This window comes from Phragmites australis, chromosome 24 (assembly GCF_958298935.1).
Source record: "Phragmites australis chromosome 24, lpPhrAust1.1, whole genome shotgun sequence".
Lineage (NCBI taxonomy): Eukaryota > Viridiplantae > Streptophyta > Magnoliopsida > Poales > Poaceae > Phragmites > Phragmites australis.
Window position 1 is genome coordinate 5,996,394 of NC_084944.1, and position 18,682 is coordinate 6,015,075.

The window sequence follows — 18,682 nt, forward strand, 5'->3', positions numbered from 1 at the left end:
GTTTTTTCGGATCTTTCAAAAAAAGAGTAACGGTGCACACGGAGCTATCCACGAACACGAACCTAGAGGCCCAGTCCAAAAAAGATGGATCCAGATTCCGGATGTCGAAGCACCATGCTTTGAACTTCCCTGTAAAATAAAGATCCAGCAGACTGGAATTAGTGAGTGTACCAGGACCTGTAAGATTAGCACGACTTATTTACTATAATGTATTCATCTAGAACCAACATATGTTGTCATGATTCATCGAATTATTCTATATCATATATTTGAGTTATTTGATGGAATTGGTTTTAAATATAATTATTATTTAATAATATTGTAAAATTAGGCTCCTGTTTATAAATAGGAAAAACTCCAAATTACTACCCTTAAGTTTGGCTTAGTCTGGAAACCACCTAAAGAAAAGAAAGATTTACTTAACCCCTGTCATTGCTAAACAAGATCAAAGTTCACCTTTAACCTATCTGTAAAACCAACTTTGCTGGCATGGACTGTTGGTAGTCCGATTTTGCTGACTCGGATTGACACATCGTCACACGTACATGGCAAATGTATGGTTCGGTCTACAAAACCCCCCTGCGACTCCAGCGTTTCTCCTGACTCTAGCTAAGAAGTAGGCTGTGATGGCGGCGGGTGAGAAGTAGGGTTCGGCGGTAGTGGCGGGTGAGAACAACAGCGATGGGTGAGAACTAGGGTTTGGCGGTGGCCATGGAGGAGGTGAGTTCGGTGAGTTCATGGTCCGGTCCAGGTCCATCCACGAGCGGCTGGACGTGGCGGCAGCTGCCGGTGCCATACCAGGACACTTTGTGTGTGGACGATGCTGAAATGGAAACACTGAAGGCTGAAATAAACAAGACGGGAAAGGGGAAATTGCTGAAGGCAACATCACATGTAATGGTTGTTGTGATCGGGATTGTAGTTGTAGATATAGTTGCAGGTTTAGTGTAGTCCATTTACAATGTACTCAAGTGCTTGAATGCACTCTATGTGGCAAAGTAATGAAGTATGAACGAAGAATTATCATTTTCAGTGAACACTTCTCAGTCTAAATGTCAGTTACATGTATCAATTGTAGCATTTTCAATGAGTAGAAATATGGTTGTATGCATAGAATTAAGCTAACATTGCAAATTTCAATGAACAATAAGCTGATATGCACAGAATTAAGCTGACATTGTAATTGAGTGGAAATAAGGTGATATTAAACGGAAGTAGCATGTATTGACATAAAGTTGCATATAACCTAACATTAACCAGAGTTGAAATAAGCTGACATAAGTGCATACATAGGAGGTAGCTTAACTATCTGACATAACCTGACATAAGTTCATAAATAATTAACATAAGTTCGTACTAACTAACATAAGCCCAACTTTATATACATTTCTTCAGTACATGATAGTATCATGGACTGGAATAAAAACTTGGTGGAATTGGTAATTTCAATCACTTGCTATTGGTAGCAGTTTTCTTTGCCGTGACAGTAGTTTTTAGCCTCGGTGACTGTCTTAGCTTAGTTGTTATTTTCTTCCCCTTGGCTGCAGTAGAGATTAAGATGCCTTAGGATGCCATGTTGCCAACATCAACTGGTATTTGTGAAGTCCTTCTAGACTGTCTTGGCTTCTTCAGTGGCCTGCTGCATTCCATAACCTGCATTGTTTAGTTGTGATCAGTTTACAACACATGAATGTAACCAACAAATGAAAGTAACCAAAATGCATATGTATTGCTTGCTTGCCTCTTTTCCCTTCTCCATTATATTCCTCAAGTTGTCTTCGGGCCAGTTCATTGGACATGTCCTAATGTTGTGTGAAGTCTTTTTGCACTTGCTACATCTCCCTTTGGTGCCTATCTTGGACAATTTTATGGCATTCCTTGCCTCACTTGGTTCCCTTCTTCTCTTCTTTCTAGACCTGCTTGGCATCTTTACATAAGCTAGAGGATGTGGTTTAGGGTGATATGTAGATTGCCACTGCTCTATCCGATTCATGGGTAGCATGTAGTGATCATATATCTTGTTGTACTGCCACACTGAATAGCAATCTGCTATGTACTCTTCTGGTGACTTGGAACTGACATATAGTGTAGTTACAGCATGTGGACAAGGTACCAGACAATTGCCAGTACCTGCAGGAGCATGTCCTCTTCTCTATGTTAACATTGTATCTCTTGTCACTAAGTAGACACTAAGTACTAAACCTAGACAAAATAAAACTAACACATCCAAAATATGTCTCTTCAAAGCCATCGTAGAGTGGAGTCTTGGTAATCCTGTCGAATCAAGCTGAAGAAATACAAAGCGAAGCACAGGAGTAGAGTCGCGATGATGACAACAAAAGAATACCCTTGATCAAGAATCGCAACAAAGCGACAATAAATAAAGTTATCAGTTGTCACTAAAGCTACAGAAAGACCTAAATGACATTGTTGCATCAATAACAACGAAAAAAAATAGGGGTTAGGGCGAGTTTGTGTGCCCTGGAGGAGAAAAACCTAGTTTTGATACCATATTAGGAATAACAACTTGTATTCAATGATAGACCTAATGGGGCAATATATAAAATACATAAGAGAATACAGAGAAATAACTTTAATAATGTATACATAAAGGATAAAGATTCTATATTCCTAATAATAAGATCCCAGTGAACTGCAACTTTACAAGAAGTTTAATACATGATCTAATTAAGTCTACTAATTTGAAAACTTTGCAGAACTGGCTGCCAAGGAGGGTCATGAGTGCATGGCGCATTGCTGGAATGGTTCATGCGTTGGAGGGATGGAGCAAGCACGAGTGCGGGGACAACGTGCTAGACATGGAGAAAGTATGGTCTGCTGCAATTCTTCATGGTTTCCGCCCGGTCTCTCAACTTTTATTCTCCTGTTGCAAGTCAATGCAATAAGTTCTCAAAATATTGTGCTCAACAAAACCATGCTCCATATTTGTTGGGATGATGTCTCTACTCCTCTTCACCTTTCTATATCTCTAAGGCTTAGGCTTTCTACAGAGTTGGGATGAACTCATTTGGTCTAAAATCATGCTATGGTAGAAAAGTAGACGTTTTATATATTGCTAACCAGGCACGTTGCTTATGAGTAGCTTGATTTGCGATGGCTACCGGTTTACTACGTTATTCATATTCTATGCTCAACAACCAATGGTGACTTAATTCTGCATCAGTGTCTGTCCATGCATCAATAATGTAATTCAACAAAGTAAGCATGCGCATTGTTGTTCACTCTCATAAAAGTAGAGTTGCAAATCTAAGATCCCGTTCAACTAGATCATAATCCATAGAAAGTAGCGGTGGCATGCAACAACTTTAGCACAGAGATATTAGTGATCCCCTAATGCTCTAGACGAATGCAAATCGTGACCAAATTATGCTCTGCCGACAGAAAACTACGGTAGCATAAGCTTTTCTGAAACCTGGAAAATGCAGTAGTGCTGAATACTAATAATTCAATGAAGTATATTCTGATACCATATCATAGAAATAAGGTTGTTGAAATGGATTACTTCCAAAACTATATATCAATGCTGTAATGCTAAGTTGCTAACTATTTGATAAACTGTCTGCTAGTACGTCCACTTGAACCGATGAAACTTTAGGGAAATTTAGGTTTGCACCGCACTACATAGGTGATCACTAATCAGTGGTTCCACATTCCTACCAGCCATTTTTTGTCAAAATATCATTTACCGTTCTTCCTACCACAGCAAACTTCTCGCTGCAATTGATTTGCGGTACTCCTATCCGAAGTGAAATTAAAAGAACATATCCAACCAAATCGCATAGAAAGAAGCGAAACGGAATCCCAAAGCGAAAAATCTCACCGCTGGCGGCAGCGTCGGACGGGGCCGGCAAGGCCACGCAGACGGCGCCGAAGGATACCAGCGCGCGACGCCAGCTAACTCAGGGTCAGCGTTCTGGCATTCCTAGGTGGGCGGTGCAAGGGAGGAACTCTCAAGACAGAGAAGCAACACCCTTAACACGACGTCGACGCCTTACCCTCCGCCGCCGCCGCCGGCGGCGGGCGGGTTTGGGGATGGCACGTGACGATCCGTTTCTCCATATTTTTTTCAGGGACACTTGACGATCCGTTGCGTCCACGTGATCCGTCGGATCGACATCGCGCGGCTCAGATCGAGGCGGACTGGACGACAGGGGTGGTCTTTGCAGGTGAACCCTCGCAGTACGTCGTATTCCCATTTGAGCCCGTCCAGAATTTGGATCGCTGTCAGAACCGTCAGATCGATTCGAACGGCCGTGATTTAGTTAGGGAACGGGGTAGGTGGGTTGTATTTTCACCCTGGCCCTCGTGCTATTGCATATTACGTTTCAGCCCTCGTGTTTGAACTGCAAATGAGTGCAAACGTGAAAGTAGTAAATACCGTCTTCCATTCTCATACGAAGGTCACAGTTGATTCTACCATTTGATGAGTAGAGAGATTATTTTATGATATTTTATGGTTATAGACTTCATAGATGGAATGATGAGATTAATCGTAGTTGTTTATATATTTACACTGATTTACTTTTTATACCAAAATTTAGTGTAACAATGTAAGTATAGTCCAATATCTGCAACCTTAGTGATTTCAAGCCTCGACTTGATCACTTGCTATTCATGCGAACTATGGCCGTGCCTCACCGCCTCCTGGCGAGCTGGAACGTGCGCTTCAAGAACTGGTTGGCGACCTCGTCGTCGCGGTGGCACAGCACCCGGAGGATCGTGTTCGGGTCGGCGGGGTCCCACTGCCGCGTGGTGGGCGGCACCGGCGTGTCCCAACCGAAGCTGCCACCATCGTCGTCTGTGCCGGTCCTGATGGCCTCGCACGTCGCCACGCCGAACGCGTCGATGAGGTGGTCCGTGGACTGCGCCATGAGCTCAAGGACGCCCTCGACCGTCTCGGCCTCGCGCACCACCACCTCCTCGAGGACCAGCCCCTCGCCGCACGTGCAGAACGCGCGCTTCAGGCTCCGGAAATCCTCCTCCACGGTGGCGTGGTCGGCCCGCGTGAAGCTCCGGTCGTTGCCGCCGGCGAGGAGCACCATCAGGAATGCCTCGAAGGAGGCCCTCATCACCTCCCGCACCGCCACTGGTTGCGCGCGGTCCGCGAGGACGGAGATGAGGAACGACAGGTTCTGCTTCAGCGCGCGGAGCGCGGGACGGATGCGGGCGTCGGCGATGGTCCCAGCGTAGAGGCCCTGGTAGAAGGAGTGGCGCGAATCCAGGAAGATGAGTCGGTGCGCGGCGACCTCCGCGACCTGGGAGATAGCCAACCGTGCGGCGGCGAGGGTGCAGTCGAAGTGTGCGCCGGACGCCGAGGAGGAATAGGAGGAGAGCGACTTGTCGACGGCCTGGACGTGGGTGAGCACATAGTGGAGCGTGTTGAGGCGAACGTAGAGGCGCTGCGTGCCGCGGCTGATGGACGGCCGCGGGATACGGTGCGAGCCGCCGCGCGGGCTGCCCTCCGGCGCCTGGCACGATGGCAGCGCCGCCTTCTTCCAGAGCCTGAAGAAGCCCGAGTCCTGGTTGCACCTTGTCAGCGGCGGGAGCGGAGGAAGGTAGCTCTGCTTCGACCCTGTGTTTCGATCAAGCACATTGTGCAGGAACCAAGTTCCATCTGAATACTACAAAGACAAATGCTGTGTGGAGGAAAATGCATGCGTACCACAAGATGCCACGAAGGAGATGTAGTCCTGGAAGGTCAATTCAAGGCCATCAACGAGGTCTTGAACCACCTCGTCTTTCGCGCTCGCCGGGATCTCAGAGAACTCGTCGACGGTCGCCCTGGCCAGCTTCATCAGCTCCATTGCGGACCTGGCAAAGGGCTCCTCCTTGGACTTCGGTATCCAGCTCTAGAGAACACGCGACGAAATTGTAAGCTCATTGCAGAAAAATGTGATGAGCTTCTTGCTCGCAGTCGAGGTTTATGAGTACGTACCTCAGTGTCTTTGGCTCTGAGGAGGCAGTCCCTGCCAAGCATTAGCTTGTCATCCATCCAAATCTTGAGCAAGCCCATGACGACGGCTTCCACTTCGAAGGGCTCCATGTCGCCCACCACGGCCTTGGCTCGGTCGTCGTTGCAGTCCGCCGCGTCCTCGGCCGTCATCTGCGCCAGGGCCTTCTCCAGCCTGCTGGCCAAGTGGAGCACGCAGATGAGCTCCTCGGTGAGGATGGTCACCTTGGCGAGGTACTGTCTCAGCACGACGCCGAAGCAGCCGTGTAGAGTGATAGCCGCGACCGCGACCGGCGCGGGATGCCACCGCCTCAGCACCGGACTGAAGTTCCTGCGCTCGAACATGGCCAGCTGCTCTGTGTCCCTAGCGAGCTGCATCAAGACGACGCCGGGGTCGTTGTCGCGGTCGATGATCACGCTGTCAGCCTCGCTGAGTCCGTTCTCGAGTATCTGAAATCAGATCAGAGCGAAAAAACTATGAACAGACCAATACTCTACATCAGTTTAGAAGACTGCATGAACAGATTGTGTCCTATTTCCTAGTCCAATGAACTTACTTTGGTGAAGGCGCTCTTGGTCGAACATCTGATGTAGTAATCGACACGGTCACCAGCAAAGTTCCCTTCACCGGCGCCTTCCCGGTCGGCGACGATCTTGCTTGCCGCAAGCGCTAGGGACAGCAGGATCTCCATGCCTTCCGTGGCAGCGCCACCGACGCCCTTCTCGTAGCTGCTGTGGTAGTCCATTAGCCGCTTCTCCGACCACTCCTGCATCGCGCCGAGCACGCTCAGGAGCACCTTGGTGTACACCGGATCACGGCTCCCCTGCTTGGCGTCAGCCGCCACGTCGATGAGCACGGTGAGAGCCGCGGCGGCGAGGTCCGGCTCGACCTGCACGGTGACCACGTACTGGTGGAAGAAGACCCAAGCGAAGCACACGTTGTGCACCATCCTGTTGATGCCGAGCGTCGGCCACGTCTTCTTGATTAGCTCCAGGAGCTCGTCGACTTCGTCGAGCACGACGGTACACTCCCTCAGGTCGAAGATGGTCTGGAGGAGGGACACGTAGAGGAGCACGTTGAGCGGGTACCCGTCGGCCCAGTGGCACGCGTCCGTGGCGGCAGCCGCTCCGCCAGTACCGAAGGAGCGCCAGGCGAGCGCGTGCACGGCGTTGGTGAGGGCGCGCATGGCGTCGGAGTTCTTGCCCGTGTCGATGGCGCGGATCTCGGTGGCGCGCATGACCTCACGGAAGCGGAGCACAGTGGAGTGGAGGCGGTCGAGGGGAAGGGAGGGGTGCAGGATGAGGCCGGCCTCCAGGAGCTTAATCTGCCGGAACTGCCACTGGTGGTACTCCTCGGCATCGGCGAACTCCGCTGGCTTCAGCTGCCGAAGGAGCTCCAGAGGGAGCACGATTGTCTCCGCCTTCCTGCCCACCTGTGCAGATCACGAAATTAATCAGTGCAGCCATGGATTGATGCAGCAATGCACGTACGCATTTGTACACGAAGTGGTCACGCATGCATGCATGCATGCACTGACCTGGCCGACGACGGCGCGCATGAGCGTGCGGCGCAGCCGCACATCGCTCTGGTCGGTGACCCGCATCTGCTGCCGCATGATCTCCGCCGACGTCATCGGCCGCCGAACGCGCCCTGGCGAGGCAGGCCCCGAGGTCTGGCTGAGCGTGCGCGCCATCATCGGTTGTGCCGACGATGACAACCAACTCGCCCTGAGGCCCAGCGCCTTCTTGACCCGGCTGCCCATGACGCTGCCCCCAGCCCCTCCCCTCGGCCCTGCGCCAGCCATCGGCGACGAAACCTCGCCCTCGGGCGCGCCGCCGCCCCGCGCCCCGGCGCCACCAGGGGCAGGGCCGCCGGACAAGCGGCAGGACATGAAGAATATCTCGTACGCGGTCTCGCGGAGCTCCACGGGACCGAGCGCGTCGACACGGCCGAAGGGGCAGTCCAGGTCGGCCGCGGCGAAATCGAGCTCGGCGATGTCCGTCCGCGTTGCCGAGGAGCCCGCGGAGGCGGAGCGCGAGCGCTGGTGGCGCCCCATCTCCTCCCGACACGGCCGAGCCACCGAGATAGACAGCCCCCGCGCGCGCACAATGGAGAGCCGGGGGAGAGACGCGGGGACTCGAAGTGGGCAGGAATTGGAAGGGCCGGGACGGCCGGTGCATGGCGCGCCCAAATGGAGTTCCAACTATTTCTGCTCCGCGGTTGCAGGGGAACCGGCCAACCAGGGGCTTGGCTTGCTGCATGCTTTGCAAAAAATCATTTTAAAATTTGTGACGCGATAAAACTGAGCCTGCGACAGCTGCTACTTTTCAATTTCATTTTCTTCGCAAAATGCACATGTACATGGGAATCCGCAACATGTACATTCAAGTTCCAAGTACGTTTAGCGCCTGAACTATGAGATCGTTCGTCCGGAATTTCAAGAACCTTGCAATGCACTCAAAATGATTTCTAGCCAGACAGAACTCAACCTTGCAATGCGTAACTTGAACGATCTTGGCACTTCACTTCAAGGAATTTATCGAGGGAAATCATGGAACCGCCAAACTACTTCATGTAACCATCTATTCATAGAACACATGATCTCATCATCGAATGCTAGACATACTAGATCAAGGAACAAGCTCAATACAAATGTGCAGATAACATGAAGTCAACATCTTCTGGTAAATATGCACTTATGAAGAAGTTAGATACAGAAAATCATATAGGTGATGCCTAAACCATCTGCTTCAACTGAAAAGAGATTTTAGAGTACTACGAAGCTTCGAGTTTACAGACGTTATCTCAAAAGGTACATGTTTTTATTGAGCAGTAGAACTAATTGAGAGGCCAGCGTGCTGATTAGATGCATATGAAATCGACTTGTCCTCACCAGGTGCAATCGAAGATCCCTGGAAACAAAGAGGCAGCTATCAGTTAGGACAGACAGCAAGAGACAAGGACCTAGTAGAGAAGCGATTTGCACAAGATTCATCTGCTCAGACACATAGCCAAGTCATACTGTTCTTATGTGAAGTAATCTGCTTATATTACTATGATGCCAGAGAGTCATCAAAGCATTGCAGACATTCTAAGAAACAACTCAAACAACATTCTAAGAAACAACTCAAACAACAATTATCCATTCAGTATTTATTTCATATGAAATTGCATCAAAGCACAGATTTCAACAAGTTCCAATCAACACATGGTAAGCGAGTGATACACTTATATGCACTTCATTTCTTTCCATTTACAAATAGCAAGATTCAAACTTTGCATTTAAGTGCTTCTAGCTAGATTCCTGTGTAAAGTCTCATGCATTTTTTTTATAAAAAAACTACGGCTACTCTGTGCTCCCGAATCTAAATATCCCTAGCTCCAAAACACAATACCTCTCCCAAATCCCTATACATGAGTAGGCGGAGTTTACTCTTTCCAACCTTTGTGTTACCTGCCCTGAGGAGGCTGAGGTTTATCATAAACTGTAATGGTACTAAAAATAGGTAATACATCACACATGCATCAAAATGCTTCAAATTCCAGGTCCTGACAGATAAACTTGTTTTACTTTAACTAACTTGGCAAATCCCAACAAACATGAGACTTGGCTATTCCGTTCTTTAGTAAACTTTACTAAAAGACAATTTTGTTCCATAATACTGGCCTCTAAATGGCCCCCGAACAATGGAATACATAACCTTGTTACTTCTTTCGCCTACCCGCTGAGAAGACATGAGAAGTGGTATAATTTGTTTAACAGACAAGCTGAGTTGTCATGTTTCAGTTACTTCTTTATGGAAGTTTGGATATTAATTTCACCCCATGTTCCATGAACTAAAGCAATTTCTACATCCAACTTAAACAGTTTTCTGCTCTTAGGTCTGCCATGTACAAGGAGTCCTAGTTACAGGTACTATGGGACGTGAAATAAATATTTTTAATAGAAGTTCATACCTCACTAAGCCTTTAATGGGCAATTGAACAGTATAGCAGTTAACAGGGTGCCATCAGAAGTGGTAGGAAATTATTAATCATGTGATTTTAATTGGCTTGAAATTTGGGATGACTGTAACTGGCAAGCAAATTCAGCAATTACAACTATGTGGTGCAGATTAACTATGACAGAGCAGGCAATTCAGTGTACAATTGTATGGCATACATGCTAAATAAAAATGGCACCGATGCTTCCATATCAAGTTATATAACTAAATTTAAGTATACTGTGGCATTACACGACAATGCATGTGGCATAGGCAACATGACAATAAAAGGAAGCCTCTCGCAATAAAAAATAACCTACATATCGGGGAGTTGCCATAGCACAAGCATCCACCATATCCATTATGCGCAGATACCAACCCTAGCGCCACACAGACATGCCCTTGCCCATGCTCCCCAGACCCTGCCACTGTGGCCACAGTCTCACCTTGTCACCCACTCTGTTGACAAAAGTTTCGGCATTAAAAACCTGAGTCTCGGGGATAGAAAAACAGCTTGCACTTAAAATTCAAACTCACTTTAACTTTCCACAGGTTGATCTAAACTTGGCCATTTCAGACAAGGTGCCACATGCATGTAAAGCAATAACACATTTTTTTCCTTTTTGGTTTCAAGACCCTTAGTTTATTTTTCCAAAACGTGAAGGCAAACTCAATCGAATAATTAATCTTCAAGTGATTATTGAAATCAAGAACCAAGTTGCCACGGAATCATGTATATATACCATTTCCCAGATCAGAATCTCCAAATTCGCAAACTAATGCCATGCTAGTATATATGCAGAAAGAATGCAACTGACGTATCACTACTGCTATGGAAAAGAGTTGCATGATACATCTTAGTGTCAGAAATATAAGACAATACAGTTTTGGATGTGATGGCAAATACATTGATTCAGATTGTAGCAACGAGCATGGTTTATGTTTGTCTCAATTTTTTGCTATGCAGCGTCTCTGACTTCTGGTTACAAGTACTGTATCACTAATCAATATTTCTGAAACATGATTTAACATTGCACTAGTTATCGAAGACCCAGTGTTCATGCGAATCGTTGAGCTAGCCTATGCCTCTTCCATCCAAGCTGTTTCAACAATTTCAACCACTCGGTCTGACATTATTCTGGCCAAGTCAAGAACATCTGCAACCAGAAATGCTACATACTGGCCAAGTCAAGAACATCTGCAACCAGAAATGCTACATACAAATACAGCAAAGCTCCATATCAAAGGACATAACTACATATTGACTATATGATGCCATTGCACGAGGTAAGTGATAAAAGGCATCATGACAACAAAAGGAAGCCTTTAGCACTAGAAGATCATATGTATACAGTATGCACCTCATACATGGGCAACTTAAAATAGTGGTCAACTGGTCATCAGCCTAGAAAGCATAACAGAGAGGAAAGGGGGAATAGTTATGACATCGAGCCATTCTGTTTAAGCCTGATCTTACACAAGATTCAGAGTACGGTTACTTCATATATAAGCCAGTAAAGCTGACCATGCAAAATCATACTACTGCTGCTCCTGTGCAAGGGTGGTTTTTTTTATTTTCAAAGTCTTTGTGATGAAACTCTCACCTAATATTTTTACTAAGTTCGTAATAGCTAAAGAAACATAGCGCTGCAGATTTTTTTTGTTTTCCATGAGAAATATACCAATTCATTGTTTATGTGGTCAATCTAAATATCTAGAACAACATAGTTGGTCAAAACTGGCAATGTTTCATGGTCAATTTTTCTGTCACCAGAGTATACGATTTACTAAATCTACATGTAAAAAGGCTAGAAATCATCTAGAGCTTCACTAAGACAAGTATCATAGACAAAAAGATTTTGCCAAACGAAATGTGAAGTTAGTGAACCTTTGTTTCCACATACCCCCATCCTGTAGCACAGCACAAGACCGTTCAGAAAAATGAAGCACTTAGAAGCTGGTATCTTGCACTCTGTCAGCTCCTCGATAGAAACTTTCCACCAACTCATCATGCAAAATCAGTGTTTTTCACCTGCCTTTTTCAGATGGTGATTTAATAGCCCTTGCTTGGACATCTCTAAAAAGAACGGCCATCCCATTCAACCTGTACAGAAAGGAAAGGTAGGAGGAAGGACAATTATTTTACTTGCCAAATGCCTTGACTGTTCTACTCTACAGTTTCTACCCATACATCATTCAAGTAGCTTCATAGGTAACTATATTATCTGTACTACCTTACAAACTTGGCGCTACAATCTTGCTGCTAATAATCTTACTTCTGCTTGGAAAATATCGAAACCTAGGGCCAAAAGGCTGGAATTCATAGCTTGGTGATATACTTGAAGGATGTACCATTCCAGCTACATAAAAACAATTGCACTACAGTTGAACATACTGTTAGAAGCAGCTACAGCATAATACAACTGTCACTGCATAAAAGTTTCAGGGTTTGCATCTGTTACAACCATGAATGTTAACAATATGGCACAACACCATAACTCCAACGTGAGCTAAACCAGATGGATAAGCACAGCACCACAAGTCAACACAACCATCAAATATAGAACATTCCAGAATTGAGCTGTAGAGCAAGGTCCAGCATAAATACTACTGTCAAACACAAACATATGATCTGTAGAATAGAGGTACAACTAGATAACTTGTCCATAAGCAGTCAAGCTACTCTAGCTTTTAAACTAGAGATGAAGCAACCTGAAACTCCACTCATGGCAAAGCACACAGATGGATAAAGCTAAACTTAAAAATAATAAAGCATTCTGCAAGATACTGCTACTCCACATTATAGCTACTTATTGACTAGAAGTTCTAGTAGTAAGCCACTAAAGGTTCAAGCATTCCAACCCGGAGAAATACTGATTTCACCAGCGGATGGGCGATCTTGAGGAGGCTGAGAGCGATCAGAGAGGCCAGAGTAACACAACAATACATAGACTGCCCAGATGTGCTGGTTCAATTCAAAATACTCTAATCGCCTCTCTTACTGAGCAACCCTAGGTTGCACAGCGCCATAGCCACTGCCATAATTTGATTGTCCTTCAGAACCTCCATTGACTGAACCACCAAACCCACCACCTTGTGAAGGATCACTCCAAGCATTTGGATAACCGGAGTTGCCACTCCCACTGCCATACCCAGCACCGTATCCAGATGCTCCACCAGTAGCAGGATTGCCAGAACCATCACTACGCGCTCCATACGCCCCATATCCTCCATGACTTGCATATGATCCATCTCCTCCATATCCACCATACCCGTAGCCCTGACTTCCATAGCCCACAGCTGCACCAGGGGCCTGACTAGTGGGCGCATTGCCACCAACAGAAGAGTTGTTCCAAGCACCATAGCCTGTATTGCCACCATAACTTCCAGCGCCATAAGCAGATGGAGCTTGACTGCCCCAGGGTCCTCTATTTGAGCCTGGAAGACCACCTTGGTAACCAGAACCAGCAGCACTTGGATTTCCGTAAGGTCCACCATACCCAGCAGGAACACCTCCGTATCCTCCAGCCCCGTAATTTCCATATCCAGCTCCAGGGTTAGCGCCATATCCGTAACCAGCTGCACCAGCACCATAACCTCCCGCACCATAGCCCGGATAACCACCGCTCCCCTGCTGTGCCTGCCCATATCTGCTAGCATCACCTCTGCCGTCATAGCTACCAGAGTTGGAGTTATGGCCATTGTTGCTCTGATAACCCCCACCTCCCATGGAACGCCCACCGCCAGAGCCAGGGTTTGCCTCCCTGGGCAGCGCGCGCTTTACCTCCACCATCTTCCCGCCCAGGTCGTGGAAGGTCTTGTGCAGCACGCGGTCAACAGCGTCCTCCGAGTCAAAGGTGATGAACCCAAACCCCCGCGGGCGCTGTGTGTTCTGGTCATACATGACGACAACATCGGTGACGATCCCGTAAGTCTGGAAGTACTGCCGGAACCCGTCCTCCGTCAGAGTGGAGGGCAGCCCGCCCACGAAGATCTTCTTCGTCCGAACACCACCCGCATCCCCACCGCCACCACTTCCGCCACCTCCACCTGAGTTCCTCCCGACGCTAGGGTTCGACACCTTGGAAGCCTGCTGCTCCTCCCGCGACAGCGCCCGCTTCACATCGACCTGAGACAACAGCAACACAAGAGAGGCGGCCACGCATGAGAACAATCCTCGGCGCGCCCCTGCAGCCAGCTTGCACGGTGGGGGTAGATCAGAGCGCTACCGAAGCGAATATTCCGCTTGGAATTGCGAATATTCGGCTAGGGTTTCGCGGGTGGGAGAGATGAGGAGGGTCTAGGGTACCGTGCGGCCGTCGAGGGAGTGGGGGTCTTGCAGCGCGCGGTCAACGACGGCGGGGTCGGCGAAGACGACGAAGCCGAAGCCGCGGGGGCGGCCGGTGAGCTTGTCGCGCATGACGGCGGCCTGGGTGACCTCGCCGTAGGCGGAGAAGTGCTCGCTCAGCTTCTCCTCCGACGTCTCCCACGAGATCCCGCCGATAAAGAGCTTGCCCTGGTCCGACTCCATCTCTCCGCCTCCGGTCCCCGGCTTCGCGCTCGCCTGCTGCGGGAGGAGGGGGGGGGGGGGAGAGGGGAATTGGGGAGAATTGGGGATTTGGAGCGGCGGGGTGGTTTGGGTTAGGGATATTTTAGGGCGGGCGCGTGGTGGGGACCGGGGACGGAGCGTTTTCGGGGGGGCTTCTGGAGTCAGGGGTTTTTTTATCGGCTGGAATTTGGTATGAACATGGACACTAGACCTTTGCAATTTGAAAATCCTAATATGTATGTAGTTGTTATTACAAAGTTTTAAATAAGATGCAACAATAGCAGGTCTAACAATTGGTCAAAGTAAACCCACAATATATAGGTTTAAAGTCTTCAAACATATATTTTATTATTAAATTTCTGCATATGTTTGATGAAAATATTCATTGTTATAGTCTCTAATAGTACAGGTCATACGTATGTTGTCTTGTTTTTTACTTTCTATAGCAAAGCCTATATATTGTCTGGTATATTACTCTAAAGGTCACCTATATAAAAAGAATTAACTTTTGTTTTGTCAAAACATCACCATTCCATTTTTAGGCATGTTGTCCAACAAAGGACATTTGCTCCCACCAGAATTTATTTTCTAAAATCTAAACCAATTTAACTATGAATCAAATAAGTTGGATATACTAGTTGGGGTCTTAAGCCAGAAGTTATGTGTACAGCTCTCCAGATGAATCTAGCATAATGACAGTAAGAAATAGTGTTGAATGGTTTTATTTATTACTGTAGAAACAATATTTTTCAGTATCTTTCCATTTCCTTTCCAGAAAATTGTCTTTTGTGAGAATTACACCTCATACCATAAGAAAATTTTAATCTTGAAGGGTAACTTAAGGTTCCACAGATAATGATTATGACGTAAAATATCACTATAAATAACAGTCTTATACATAGATTGAACACTTATACATAGATTGAACAGTAAAATCTTTGTTGTGATGTAATGACCATATAAAAATGTATGGTTGCATATTTAGTTGTATTCTAGCAACTCTAGCTACTAGATCATTTCATGCATCTAAATTATTTCCTTCTAAAGACCTTGGAAAGGATATATTTAGAGGGTTAGAGTTAGTGACATTCACATCAGTGGAGCTTCTCTTATGTATAATACTGTATAAAGAATGATATTGCTCATTTATTCCCCCAGCCACTTATATTCCCACAATATAATTTGAGTGTCATTTTACATTTTAAACTTTCCCAAGGTCTAAAATAAAGACTTAACACTCATTAATCTTGATAAGAATTGTGAATCTCCTAATTTGTTTCCCATTTGAGCAATTGTTTTCATCCTAGGTCTAGAGACAGTGAGTCAACCTCAAGTTAAAGGAATCATTTTCCATCTCAAGAAAGAATTATTTTAAAAAGAGGCATGTGATCCCGGAACTAGTTATGATTATTCCATATCCACGAGATCAACTTTGAAGCACAGGTCCCTATTTAAACTCAAAATATAAGAAATTATCTCATCCCTGATAGAGATAAGCCAAGTAGATCATAGCATTAACTTACTCCTTAATTTGCATTATTAAATTCCTAAATTTCTCTCTCTGCTCACATGAAAAATAATTACGACTGCAAAAATTATCCATACCAATCGTCTCAAAATGCCGAAAGTATGAGTCATGTTGCTATTTGTCAGCGTCATCGCATCCACCTTGTCGATGAGATTCATGATTCAAGAGGGGTTAGAGTTCAAGGTTTGGTTAGGGGTTAGGCTTAGAGGGAGGGTCAAACCGGCAGTGATTGACAGTAGAGCGAGACGGCAGTGGCACCATCGGAGCCCTTGGCTAGGTAGGAAGGCGATGGACAGTGCTAGTAAGAGGGGGCAATGGAGGGTACTGGTTTGAGAAAGGGGCCAAGTCGGAGATGCATGGTGCGAGGCGGGGCGGAGATGATATCTCACAGAACCACCTTAATCCTATTAGGGTTATCCACCTTATTAATAAGTACAATGAATGTATCGTTTACCTCTAGAGGGATATCACCACCATTTAGAACTGACAACATTGTACGGGTAATATCCAGATCACATAACTCCCAATTGCGCTGGAAGAAATGTGCCAGAAAACCGTCTGGCCCTAGAGCTCTCATCAGAAACATATGAAAGAGTGCTTCCTTCATTTCCTTTTTCTTTTTTGCTAAATAGTGTCAGTAGAATCGAATTCACATTTGAAGTTACTTTCACTTGGACATGGTTCAAAACTGCTTCCATATTATGAACACCTTCCGAGGAGTACAAGTTTGCAAAGAACTGCTTTATCATGTTCTTCATATCATCATTGTCCTCAGTCATAGAGCCATCTAGCTTCTATAGCCGGCTTGTATTATTTTTCTTCCTTCTTCTATTTACTTTCTATTTGAAGAATGATGTGTTCTTATCACCCTCGTCGAGCCAAGCAATTCTCGAGCGTTGTCTCCACATGATCTCTTTATAGTTTATCTTGATAATGTGACCGACCACTTTTTTCCCTCTTGAGAAAGCTCTACACGGGCATGATCCACTATGAGTACCTCAAGCTTCTTTCAAAGTTTCCTTAATTTCTTCCGAACACTACCAAAAGATTCCATGCTCCACTGTATTAGCTATGTTACCATCTTATTCAGTTTAAGGTGAACTTCCATCTTAGTCTGCCTCATGTGTCCACACCTTCACCACAAAAGGCAGGCTATCATGCTGCTCTCACACCATTTCATATCGAAAGAGTTTACCTCCAGTGCATTTATTTTAATTTTTTTCTTGATGTAGTGTTTGGAGTAAAAATTGGGTCGTGGTCCTACTCAACTACTGTCAAGTGGCGTAAAGTTGCCCACAGAAACATGTTTCACCACTCCGCATTAGCAAGTGCTTGGTCGAGTCACACCCAGACATCCGTGCCATTGGGGATTTTCCTCTTTCATGTCCAATACAAACTGATGTATCCGATGACATTCAATGCATCAGGATCTTATGCACCTTACCGCTCCTCTTCATCTCCTCCTTTTGTAGAATCACCCAAACCATCGCTTGCTTCCACATTAAGAACTTCCTTTCGAAGAAATGTTATCATGCAACCCTGTATGATGTGTCAGATCATCTGTGATTATGACCCCATGTTCTCGAGATGGGTCTACAACAGCTGTCGATCTTGTAATCATCAAGGTTGTCTTCCTCCAGACCTCTTAAAGTCTTTTCCGAGCTCTAGGCTCAAATTTGGTCATATGTCCCTTCTTCCTTTTTCAGTGGAATGCTATTATACTCACGTTCATCATCAACTTGTTGCTGTGAATCCCAGTGGTGCGTTTAGTAATTATGTGAACATCTACCTGAAGAACCACCACTTTTCCCTTCTGTGCTACTTGAGTGTTTACCTCCAGTCGAACCACTCTTTCCTCTTTGTCTTCTATCCAGGGAAGCCAACAAGAAATCCATGTATTGGAACACATTATTGTGATCCCCATCCCCACATTTTGTATCTCCATGATCTACGAGGCCACAAAAGGCACAAAACCCAAGGAGTTTTTCATATTCCACCATGAATATTTGTGTGATTTCCTCTCTTGTTATGTTCCTCACGGTAACACGTAGCACCCATAAAAGGGGTTTCATCACATCCATGTTCACTTGGATTCGTAGATAACTTCCCCAACCACGACTTTCTGCATCCAGTTCAACATGCAACACCTTACTGATGCAATTTGCCATCTGGCGTCCCACACTCTTCATCATGAACACGGCAGCATGTCATATATGCTAATCCACACAGCCATTTAAGTAAAAGAGATAGTGGATGGCCTCATGATCCCATCGTATTCCTCGATCAGGACAACATTACCCCAAAAAACCATGGTCCTTCCTCGACCACCTTAGTCCGATCTCTTTTTTTTTTAAAAAAAGAAGGAAGGAGAAATGTCTATGCATTAAGATGGCACTGAATAAACATAGTAAAATATTTACAATCGGAAGGAGAAACACAAAAGGAAGATTACAACACCCTAAACAAAAAACTGAAAAATAGGGATTGAATAACTTTAGCCCAATCTCCCTTGCAGAAAAACTGCATGGCAAAGAGATTCTCCCCAATCGCCTTGAACATTATGTCCTTGGCGAGACTCCATGCATACATCGTCTGGTAGAACAATGCAACATGACTGAACATCTTTGTAGTGAAGACCAATCCCACCACC

The 18,682-nt window shown here is 46.0% G+C and overlaps 2 protein-coding genes across 3 annotated transcripts; both read right to left on the reverse strand.

The window, feature by feature from the left end:
- Positions 1–4,655: 4,655 nt before the first annotated feature.
- Positions 4,656–8,028, reverse strand: LOC133908058 (protein unc-13 homolog). The gene is made up of 5 exons (XM_062350183.1): positions 7,510–8,028; positions 6,529–7,404; positions 5,957–6,421; positions 5,684–5,870; positions 4,656–5,593 (listed from the first exon to the last, which is right to left on the reverse strand). Exons 1-5 carry the CDS (start codon positions 8,026–8,028, stop codon positions 4,656–4,658), a joined length of 2,985 nt encoding a protein of 994 aa, XP_062206167.1.
- A 547-nt stretch (positions 8,029–8,575) lies between these two features.
- LOC133906890 (heterogeneous nuclear ribonucleoprotein 1-like) lies at positions 8,576–14,571 on the reverse strand. Of its 2 annotated transcripts, XR_009907867.1 has the most exons (5): positions 14,265–14,571; positions 12,818–14,084; positions 11,860–12,059; positions 10,276–10,414; positions 8,576–8,884 (listed from the first exon to the last, which is right to left on the reverse strand). XR_009907867.1 is itself a non-coding variant. In XM_062348850.1 (2 exons), the coding sequence occupies exons 1-2, from the start codon at positions 14,484–14,486 to the stop codon at positions 12,954–12,956; spliced, it is 1,353 nt and encodes a 450-aa protein (XP_062204834.1). In that variant the 5' UTR covers positions 14,487–14,571; the 3' UTR covers positions 12,561–12,953. The 2 variants fall into 2 exon arrangements, 1 of the variants encoding a protein (XP_062204834.1); XM_062348850.1 differs by lacking the exons at positions 8,576–8,884; positions 10,276–10,414; positions 11,860–12,059 and having other exon boundaries at positions 12,561–14,084.
- Positions 14,572–18,682: the final 4,111 nt, after the last annotated feature.